Here is an 11977-nt window from a genome sequence, read left to right as displayed (position 1 = left end):
TCATATTTTTTAAAATCAATCGATTCCTGTCACTTCGGAAGCGTAAATTGAAAATTATATATATTTTTTATTCTATCAATATTTTATTTTATAACTAGCGGATCCGGTCAAGCTCAAGCTTCGCTTTGACTTATGCGTACTTTTTCTCTATACTTACACTACCCTACCCTACCTTAGATAATAAAATATCTACCCACAGATTAAGAATAATAGGCAGATAGATAGAGCGCACGGAACATGTCGGTATCGATACTGTACACACTGTTCGACAATTTGAGATTGAATTCAATAGTTTAACCTAATACATATTTGGCATACGGTACAAAGACAATATGACAAAAACAAAAAAGCTATTGCATTTAAAATGTTTATTTCGATAAAAAACAATTAAGATTCAAACCGTTATTATTACAGTTTATTGCACATACAGTAGTGTTTCAACATAATCGTCGCCGTATTCGTTTTCAGCTCTGCAGCCATAGTATCCTTGGTCACTCTTCTGGATATTCTTGATTATGAAGTCAGACACCACCACGTTGCCCTGGGTCGATGTGACGGGTTGGGTCCTGGAAGGCCGGGAACCGTTGAAGGTCCACGAGACCTTGGCTTCGGGAACCGCGCGTACGTGGCATGGTAACGTGACGTCATCGCCTTGCTTCACAACCAACTTCTGTTCGGATTTCTTGATGAACTTAGGGGCGCCTGTGAACAAGTCAAACTTTGAAATTTTGCAAAATATTACCTATACCATACCTACATAAAGAGCAGTGATAGCCCAGTGGATATGACCTCTGCCTCCGATTCCGGAGGCAGAGTTGTTCGAATCCCGTCCGGGACATGCACCTCCAACTTTTCAGTTGTGTGCATTTTAAGAAATTAAATATCACGTGTCTCAATCGGTGAAGGAAAACATCGTGAGGAAACCTGCATACCAGAGACCTATCTTCATTCTCTGCGTGTGTGAAGTCTGCCAATCCGCATTGGGCCAGCGTGGTGGACTATTGGCCTAACCCCTCTCATTCTGAGAGGAGACTCGAGCTCAGCAGTGAGCCGAATATGGGTTGATGACGACGACGACGACCATACCTACAGGAACTAAAAGTTTAACGCATACAATAAAAGAAAATACGAATGTACTGTAGACCTCACGACTGTAATAAAAGTTCTTGAAAAAAAAGTTTCTGTACAATTTAAAAGAAACTCTACCTTTTTTATTGGGTTAAAAACAAAGATTCAAATATCTATGAGCCTCAAGCATAACTGTATCGTAATAGGTCCTTGAAGTGCACAAAAAGGGACTGTTTCAAAGTTCTGTATGAACGCCATCTACTGGTAGTTTAAAATAACAAACACTGTTCACTGTTCACTGGACATAGGCCTCTTGCATGGACTTCCAAACAAATTGATCTCGAGCCGCCAGCATCCAGCGGCTCTCTGCAACCCGCTTATGTCCTCAGACCACCTTGTGACCCCAATGTCCATCGGCTCTTCGAACTATGTGCCCCGCCCATTGCTACTTCAGCTTCGCGACTCGCAGCTATGTCAGTGACTTTGGTTCGTCTACGGATCTCCTCATTTCTGATTTGACCACGCAGAGAAACGCATAGCTCGTTCCATCACCTGCTGACTTATAAGGGCCACATCAAGTGTTAAAAATACTCACTGACAACTTTAACGTGGAAGCTGTGTTTCTGCACCTTCCCGATCTCATTGTCCACGCTGCAGGAGTATTCGCCGGCGTCCTCCAGCCACACTTCCTTGATGATGAGCCGCTTGCCCACGCTCTGGTTGTGGCGCGTCACGCGGTCCTTGGGACCGTTGTTGACGTCCTTGCCGTCCTTGAACCAGTCGGGGTGCGCCAGGGGACTGGAAGACACAGATGAATGGGTCATGGAGTTAAATATATCTTTACGTAATATTAAACTGAACATGTGGCTTATTTTAGATGGGACTGTCCATTTACTTAGACTCTTTGTCCCAGTAGTATCCTAGCCACCTAAGTATAAAACTCACCTTTGTTTTCACCTCAAATATTCCTGCGCTAATCGATCTTTCAGTAATCAGTCGGGATTATGGATTGACGTTTTTCCATGGAAAAACGGCGGATCCTAATGTGTGACAGTAAATTCGTTACCACATTTGCTGCGTCTCATATCATATCAGAGGGACAGAATCTAGACCGAGAGAAGCAGCAGAAAAAGTTAAAACCGATAAGTAACAGAAGCACAAGTATGCCTCTCTGACCGAAAGTTACATAGTACCTTTTGCCGTGGAGAACTTAGACCATGGAGTTGCAGTGCGAATATTTTTTCCACCTAATTTCACTTCACTCTAAGGATCAGGCTATGCAACGTGGAAATGCAGCCAATTTTGCTTTCTTTCTCTCTGTTTCTTTATTTCGGGTTACTTCTGCCTCTCTCTCTTCTTTATACAAGCCTAGTCCTTAATGGACCGTTAAAATAGGCTAATGATATTGATTTTTGATCTGTGAAAAAATACTTACTTTCCTCCATAAATGCAGTACAAATATACACTCTCTCCAGCCTTTATTGTGGTGTCCTTAGTCACATACTGCTGCACCATCTCATGATCTACCTCCTTCAAATCAAAAATAAATTATTATTATATTTTATGAACTTTGAAACCTGATTAAAAATATATCCCACGCACAGAACCAATCCCCACAACTGGAGAATGGTCCAAGGTTGAGTTTAAATTACCCGAAATTTGGGAAATTCCCCAAAAATTGGCAACACTGTCAGGATTCCTCCCATTACCCCTTCATTGGACGTTTGTAATTCTTCCTACAATAAAACGACAACCTCTTTGACGCAACTGGTAGTGTTGTGGTTCTCTACAGGTGTCCTGGATTCGATTCCCAGGCCGGGTCTGATTAAGGTTTTATAATTTTTAAATTGTCTCAGGTCTGGTGGCAGGCATCGACCGTAGCCTAAGACCGTAGCTACCGATGAAGACGTACCGCCAGCGGTTTAGCGTTCCGGTACGATACTGGGTAGAAACCGTCAAAGGTATGGGTAGAATAAAGTTCTATATGACTACCTTTTGCAAGCCCATTTTCATCATAAACTGCATCGTCACTTATCATCAGGTGAGATCGCTGTTACAGGCTAACCGCTTACTTGTTATTGAATAAAGATTACTAAATGAAAAATATAGTGGTCAGAAGACTGAAGTAATTATTTCAAAAAATATTCCGACGCATTATAAAACCTCATTTTTTAATTTGTTAAAAATGTTGAAAATAAAAACAAAGCGCCATCTATGAGCCTCTGACATAACTACATCGCAACAAATTCTTGAAGTGTACACAATGGGTTTGTTTCGAAGTCCTACGAACGCAATCTACTGATAGTTTAAAATAACAAACACTGTTTCACTTTGCCTGTAGATGGCAGCACGCACAACCCGATTACAAACATATCGCGCTCATTGAAGTATTCTCTTCAACATCATTGACCCATATCTTAATAAACCCAAATATACCATAGATAAAAGATAATATATTTTGTATAAAATTATCATTTGAGTATCATATTGATCTGTGCTCTCTCTGAAAAGCGTGCGCAAAGAGGTTTTATTTAAAAAAATGTCCATTACCTTGCTGGGCACCACGCTCTTCAGTACATGCTTGGCGAGCACCACCTCGGAGTCAGTAGCGGGTGACTTGGCCACGCACACATACTCGGTGTCGCCCGTGTCTTCTTTCGTCACACTAGATATGTATAGGTCGCCTTCATCGGATATTGTGAACCTGAAAACCACGTGATGTCTATAGGATGACGTCGCTCGATCTCGAGTTGGCTAGTGCTGAGACTAGATGGTATGACTTGTTTCCGTAAAGAGTAGGGAGTTAGAGAGGGGTAGGGATTGTTTGGCGGGACGACTATCGATGTAAGGCGCTCGTCGTACGGTCGGCTTCAGTATGCTCGTGCCGTTCGAGCCGTCCACATTTCTAATTGTGTAATTCTTTATGGGTTACTTGTGATAGGATAGAGTGACTCGAGTGGAAAAGGGGAGTGTTTGTTAACAGTCAAAAGCGCCTTTAACCCTACACACATCATTCACAAGTGCGTGACTCCACTCGAGGTCATTCTCTGCCATTCGAGGGTCTTATGTTGGTTACAGCTTGGTTTGTTAATAAAGTTGTCCCGACAAATATTGTGAAACCTTTGTTGAACATTGATTTTCTTATTTTTTTTTAATCCACTTTTGAAGCTTCTGCTAAGAATCTAGTATTCTATTATAAAGAGGGAAAATTTGATTGTTTGTTTGTCTCTCACTGTTGGGAAGCTACACTATCCCCGAGTTCTATAGGCTATATTTTATATAAATAATATTGTAAATGTGAAAGTCTGTCTGTTTGCTTATTCGTCTTTTACGGCAAAATAGTTAAGTGGAGATAATTGATAGGATGGATAGTGACATAGGCTACTTTTTGTCTCTTTCTAACCCCCCCCCCCCCCCGCCCCCCACTTCCCAAAAATGGGAGGTGAAGGTTTGTATGCAGCATTCCGCAATTTTCAAGGTAGAAAATAAAAAATTGGTATACAGAATATTTGTGACTAAAAAATCGTGCACATTTTATTTTTTAAATCCGCCCCCAATCCCATTAAAAGAGGGAGTGAAATTTTATACGGGACTTTTCGTAGGTTTCAAGGTAGGAAGCTAAGGCCGAAACCGAACCCGAATTTCAACTTCAGTCTCAGTTTCGGTTTCAGCCAGTTCTCAGCCGTAACCATAATTTCTTAAGTAACCAACCGCACTGCTAGGGGGCAGCTAGACCCCCCCCCCCCGGACTTCGCTACGCCCATGAAGGGTAAGGAAGAAGCGCTCATTAGTTAACACGTCGCTCGTCGTACGGTACGAGGTTTTTTGACCTCGTACTATAAGATCAGCGTTGCAATACGAGGTTCAACGACCTCGTACCTCTTGAAGACGATACTTACCTACGAGGTCAATTGACCTCGTCCCGCAGTGACCGAATTAAAGCGAAGCTTGACCGGGTCCGCTAGTATTATTATAAGATCTTTGTTTGAAATAGACTTACCTCTCTCCTCTTACATTATTCTTTGACTTGTCTGTCTTCAGAACCCAAGAAATCTCTGGTTTTGGGTAGGAATCGGGTATTTTGCAATCCAACTTATAAGTCTTGCCTTCTACAGGTGAGTGCTCCTTCACGGCTACTTCTGGCTCTTCTAAGTACGCTCGCTTGACGTGGACGGGTCTAGAAGTAGCGGCTCCCAGTGAGGATATAGCAATGCAGGTGTATACCCCTTCGTCTGCTTTGGTGGGATCTTTAAAGACGAGGGTACCTTCATTGCGTTCCACCTTGGCTTGTTGGTCCGGGAATGGTTTGCCATCCTTTTGCCATGTGTATCTGTAAATGATTAACAAGCTTTTGCCATTCAGTATACTTGACGGCATTCGTGGCCCCAACCAACTATATTGCAGCCTTCCTTGACGAGTACTGTTTACCAACAAAGAAATTATAAATGAAGGTAGAAAAAGCATGTCATTTCATAATTATTTATTTTAAATTATGTATTGTATGTTTATAAAATGTTATTTAGAATATGTGAACCATATCTAATTGTTCTAAGCTTATTAATCAAACTTATTTTAATTAATTAAGTAACAAGTTAATTATAATTTTTTTTTTTATTTTGACGCAGTGGTATGCGCGGTGAATTTACAAGACGGAGGTCCTGGGTTCGATCTCCGGCTGGGCCGATTGAGATTTACTGAATTGGTCCAGGTCTGGCCGGTGGGAGGCTTCGGCCGTGGTTACCACCCTATCGGCAAAGACGTATCACGTAAAATTACTAATTAGCGGCCGTCTCCTGCTGTCATCCGCTTCATTAATCCGGCCCTGACGAAAAATTGTTTTTTAGCAGCCGTCTACTATAACTCCCTGGCAACATTTCATCTTTGTACGTCAAGCGCAGCTTTCGATATTTCGTGATGAAATTATAAATTAGGGATAAATGTATCTTACGAGTCTTTTTTTTTACAAGTTAACCCTTGACTACGACTACAATCTCACCTGTTGGTAAGTGATGATGCAATGTAAGATGGAAGCGGGCTAACTTGTTAGGAGGATGTAAATTCACACCCCTTTCGGTTTCTACACGACACCGTGCCGGAACGCTATATCATTTGACGGCACGTCAGCCAAACCTGGACTAATTAAAAAAACCTCAATCTGCCTAAACGGGGAACGAACCCAGGACCTCCGTCTTATAAATCCACTGCGTATACCACTGCACCACAGAGGTGATGATAATAACATACACATTTTTTTATATACATATTAAATAGGAAAATACTTACTTGACGCCCACGTCATCAGCGGAGCATTCCAGGACTAGTTCCTTGTGATCTCTGAACAACACTTCAGAAGGGAGTTGCTTCAACACTGGCAAAGATAGCTTTTCCACAGGTTGAGATGCGCCTGCAAAATCATTTGGCTGTACAGTCACCAATCTTTGCATGTCCAGTAGCGAAAAAAAAATATGGTTAATATTTTTTAGGCAAAGACAATCTTTGTAAAGACTAGAGAGAGACCGTCTATGCTAAAGCCATAATCTATGTACACAGTTTATCAACAAACTATATTATTCGAAATTAAGGTAATACTTTTTTTTTAATTCTTTTTATTCTTTACAAGTTGGCCCTTGACTACAATCTCACCTGATGGTAAGTGATGATGTAGTCTGAGATGGAAGCGGGCTAACTTGTTAGAAGGAGGATGAAAATCCGAACACGTACCTGTATGCTAACTAGGAACGGCCGAAGCCTCCCACCAGCCAGACTTAGACCAATTAAGAAAATCTCAATCGGCCCAGCCCAGGGATCGAACCCAGGACCTCCGTTTTGTAAATCCACCGCGCATACCACTGCGCCACGGAGGCCGTCAGAATGTTATAACTTGTGTATAAATAAGTATTGTTTGTTTTTTTTAATGTTGTCCAAAACTATAATATCTAATGATTCGAAAATTATTAATTATTTATATTTTCATTAATTTTAGAACAAGTTAATTAAAATCAAGTATTATTAGATGTGAAATTACTAGCGATATCTTATTTTTAGTTTGTTTGTTGGTAACAGTGCACATCGAGTATGGCTTAAGTCTATGTAATGTGAAATGTCCTTCGTAAACGGGTGAAAAGCAAGCAAAAATGAAATTTTATTAAAGGTAAGTAAAGTAAAATTAAAATAAAAAAGGAATGTTCGTTCTACTGTTCGTTGTACTATTTCATAAAATATAAGTTTTTGAAATAACGTACTTAATAAAACGCAGAGCGCTAAAACCGCACAGCTTGTGATTCTAGCCATTTTGATCCTGAAAAAAAAATATAACTCTAACTATCTATGTATGTAAAAATATATTTTTAAATACATCCGACCCACGAAACTAAAAAGCGAATAATACATCATTAATACTTTCTACCACTTTGATCACCTTGAAGGCGGTGCCGAATTATTCACCTAATACCAAAATCGTAGTCTAAAACACTCATGCACAACTTCCACTTCACTTGTACACTTTTAGAGAACTATATTAAATTAAATGCATTTTACTTTATATGCAATAAAACTCTAAAATCAACGAAAATAAAACTAAGAGCTACGTGTAGGTAATTCCTACGATTTTCCAAAGCCAATTATTGGACTTTCAAAATTAGACAAACAATTGAAATAAAATTATCTGAACTTCATTTAAATGAATGAATCAAGATAATCCTTATAAAAATACATATATGTTTAACAACACCTTGCGTGTATTACGAAAAAAAAAACACAGTCCTTCTTATACAATGATCAATTCAATAACAATAACCACGATAAATCAGCCTAGCATTATTCGGTTTCACTCATGTAGTTCCCGTTCCCTGGAACACGGGGATAAAAGCCAAAAAAGCACTCACAAATTACGTAAAAGAATTTTAAAAATCGGTTCAACAGATCCAGAGATATACAACCTCACAAACTTACAATATTTATCTACTCATATCCAGAGATATCAAACACAAACTCACAAACTTACAATATTTATCATAATAAAAGTATAAATAGACAAATAAATATAAATATTTTGAAATAAATATTATTATTTTTAACGCACCCACTCGCGTCGGTTTGTGGCGGGAATGTGTTTGCTTCACCTATCCGCCATGTTTTATAGGGATCTCTGTATGCGACTCATCAATGGACTACGTATACATGCGTATGGGGTAGGTAAGCGATATCTGAGACACAAAATCAATACATATAAATAAAATTGAAGTGTCTGTATGTCTGTCAAAATAATTGTTTTCTTATGTGCTTCTAACGATACCAAAACATGGACAAGTTTTATTTTTTTTATTTTTGTCTGTGTGTCTGTTTGTCTGAGTTAATCTTTGTGAACCGATTTTAATAGGACTCACATAGAAGATAAGCTAAGCTTGCCAAGCTCTGTTAGGAGATTAATTTGGAAACTTTCCTGTATTAAAATCGATAATTTTTAGCGCAAAGGCCTGCGCCTTTTAGCCTGGCTGTCCAGCGCGGAAATGCAGCCAGTATTTTTGCCACCATTCCACGTGGGCGTGATTTGTATAGTTATTAGGATACGTTAGCTTAAGTTCCTTATGTATTCTTTCTCAATAAAAAATAAAAAAGAGGACAAAACCCTGAACACAGAGTAGTTAACCAGAGTGTGTCTTTACAAGCAACGTACTGAAGCCGATGAAACCCATTAAAAAAAAAAAACGTCACGCGTCTCCTTATCAACCGAATATACAAACATTTTTCATAATTTGTATTTCAAAATTTAACACTAACAACTTATTGTTACTTTCTCAATTAAAAAAGAAAACAAAAATACTTAAATTAATATATTTATCAATAAAAACTCCGTCTTATTTCTTTAGTTTTTGAAAACAGTTGTAAAACCAGCTAATTCTCATAAAACTGGTAAAAAATAAACGAGTAAAGTCAGCTGTCTGTAACAAGTTGCGAGGTAAAGTACCTACGACCTAGCGACAAGTTTTTTTTTTATTTCTCTCCACGTCGTGCCTGCAAGCCAACAGGAAAATATGTTTATTTACTTTTTATATGAATATTTAAAACGTTTTGAATTTATTGAGTGTACAAAACGGATACTTTTTTCATTCTTTTAATTAGGACAGTTATTACCTGTACCTACACGTATTGTTATTTTTTTTAATTCTATATTGTCTTTGTCTGTTTTTTTTTAATGTTTGAAAAAAATAATCGGGCCTGGAACACGGAACTTTACTGCCCAATTAACAAGGACACGCGCCGCGATTTTTTACAAGTAAAAATATCTATATACCTACTCGTACATAAAAGAAAGTCGTGTTAGATACACCATTTATAACTCACGGGGACGGGGATCGAACCACTATCCCTCGGTAATGAGTCTGACACCTTCACCACTGAGCTATAGAGGGTTTTATGTAAATATTCAGTAAAGAGGTGTTAGGTAGTGGTAGGTAACTATACCACATCAGGTATCAATTTCAAGGTGACTCCATTAAGACGTCTAATCAGGTAAACAAACCACATCGCTCAAGGAAAAACACCTGGATTTTATTACTTATTCAATTCAATTCAATAAGTATATACTATAAACCATAGGTTCTCAAACTTATTTTGCCCAGTGCCTCATCATCAACAACCCACTGGTTTCACAGTTGAGCACGAGTCTTCTTTCAGAATGAGAGAGGTTAGGCTAATAGTCTCTCAGGTATGCAAGTTTTGTCACGATGTTTTTCCGTCACCGTTTGAGACACCTTATATTTAATCTCTTAAGATGTAGGTACATACATAAGTGAATAGTTGGAGGTGCATGCCCCGGAGCGAATTCGTACCTACGTTTTCCGTACCGAAGGCAGAGGTCATATCCACTGGGCTATCACGGCTCATAATATTTAATATCTTCATTAAAACCGTGATTTGACCGTGTCGTAAATTTTCTGAGGATGATGAGGTATGTGGAATTTTACACACATAATAACATTATTCTAGGTGACAATACTTTTTATTTTTTTTAATTCTTCTTCCTTCATGCCATTTCTTGCTATTGTCACCAAAGATATATTTAGGGAGTCATTTTAGGTTATACTTATTTTTTGCAGTGAAACTTCTTTAGGCGCATGAGGGTAAAATTTTTACAGATGTAACGTCACGCCGGTATGCAACGGAAGTGTCGAAAAAGAGAGAGAGAGAGAGAGAGCGATCGAGACCGATTGAGAGAGAGTAAGACAGGGCGAACGTAGTATGAAGCAACTAGCCGTGGAGTGAGAGTAGGGAGCAAGCAAGTGAGAAAGATAGAGAGAAAAAGTGAGACAGAGCGAACGTCGTATCACGCACAGTGCTATGGAGTGAGAGGTGGGAGAGAGCTATAGTGAGAAAGATTGAACGAGAGAGAGAAATCGCGCAATGTAAATATTAAAGAAATAAATTGAAAAAATTAAATTTATAATTTACATTAATTTTCAACACTTTTTATATTTTAATGACAATTGAATTCTAACCTATCTTCCTCTTTCCCTTCGTCTTAGCCTCGAAAATCTAAAGTTTTAGATTTGTATAAATATAAACAAGATTTATAAATTAGTTCGCCAAACAAGTTTCACTTCTGACATGTGTACTTTGTACGCACGCATTTTTTTTTATTTTTCTTTCTTTCTGCGCCATGTCAATGCCATCTAACTTTCTTTGTATCCTACTACCCGCCTGAAAATATCAAAATCTCCCACAATCGCCCACTACGAGGCGTGAAAAACTCAAACTCACAAAAGGACGTTGTTGCCCACTTTGAGAACCTATGTTCTAAACAATTGCCTTCCGTATTTCCTTGTCGCATCGCCTAGCGGGGATTTCTTGGATTAGATCACAAGTTAATAGCTATTACTATTATTAAAGTTGATTGGATAAGTGAGGCAGTTTTGTTGGATGACAAATTTCTCTTGAAATGTTAATAATAATAAAAACATTTATTCAGCCAAAAAAAACAACATAAATAAGAAAAAAAACATGAGAATGAATACTAACTTAATATTAAGGCTTTGGCTGAATGGGGCGCTGCCTCAGCTCTATGCTATCGCTAAGTAACTAGCGCTGATTTTCAGGCATGACCCCAGGGTGAGCTCACGGACTGATCGGGAGAGTGTTGCGTTATTTATTGGTTCCAAATTTAAAATAGATAAATAACATACTACTGTGTATCCACATATCTATGGTAAGTAAAATTAGATTGGAGCGAAGGACGACCATTAATATTATATGCAAAAAAAAAAATAAAAAAAAAAATAAGATTACTAAACAACTACAATAAGGACAAAAAAAAATAAATAAAAAGAAAAACAACTGTCAACAATTTATTTGGTTATTGTTTCTGTAGAACTAAGAGATGTTCTTTAATTAATTTTTTGTAAACAGTAAGAGATTTAGCTAGTCTAATTGGTGGTGGTAGGTCGTTCCACATTTTGCAGGCTGAGTACTTAAAAGTCCCCTTAAAATGTAAATATCCTACTAGATTTAATGACTATTGGACTAGAGCTTTCAAAACAAGACAATATTTCTATATCATACGTATACGTTTTAACAAAAAAAAAAATAACCTATTTCAAAGATACATTACTCTAAAAAGCGAAAAATAACATCGTACCTAACCTATGTCCTTTCTATTGATCGGTTTAAAGGCGGTGCTATACCAAATAGCTTATAATAGTATATTGTTATACAAGTGACTAAAAAGACCCATTATATACGAGGTATCTTAAGGCACGAACGTAAGGCGAGGGCCGCTAAATAGAAACCAAGTTTTTAATGAGTTTAGCCCCGCGTATTACACTATCCTCTTCACTACGATTGCGAAAAAATAAAATGATTCAGTACATTATAAAATGTTAAAATTCTTTTTGCAGAAGCAGCTCGCAACTCA

The 11977-nt window shown here is 38.2% G+C and overlaps 1 protein-coding gene across 1 annotated transcript; it reads right to left on the bottom strand.

The window, feature by feature from the left end:
- Positions 1-351: 351 nt before the first annotated feature.
- On the bottom strand, positions 352-8246 carry LOC112047095 (hemolin). Its single transcript, XM_024084017.2, has 8 exons — positions 8150-8246; positions 7311-7366; positions 6352-6472; positions 5069-5398; positions 3619-3772; positions 2504-2598; positions 1664-1866; positions 352-702 (listed from the first exon to the last, which is right to left on the bottom strand). Exons 2-8 carry the CDS (start codon positions 7357-7359, stop codon positions 416-418), a joined length of 1239 nt encoding a protein of 412 aa, XP_023939785.1. The 5' UTR covers positions 7360-7366; positions 8150-8246; the 3' UTR covers positions 352-415.
- Positions 8247-11977: the final 3731 nt, after the last annotated feature.

The sequence above is a fragment of the Bicyclus anynana genome, chromosome 26 (assembly GCF_947172395.1).
Source record: "Bicyclus anynana chromosome 26, ilBicAnyn1.1, whole genome shotgun sequence".
Taxonomy (NCBI): domain Eukaryota; kingdom Metazoa; phylum Arthropoda; class Insecta; order Lepidoptera; family Nymphalidae; genus Bicyclus; species Bicyclus anynana.
The sequence above is the reverse complement of the archived record's forward strand: the minus strand, read 5'-3'. Positions and strand labels throughout refer to the sequence as shown.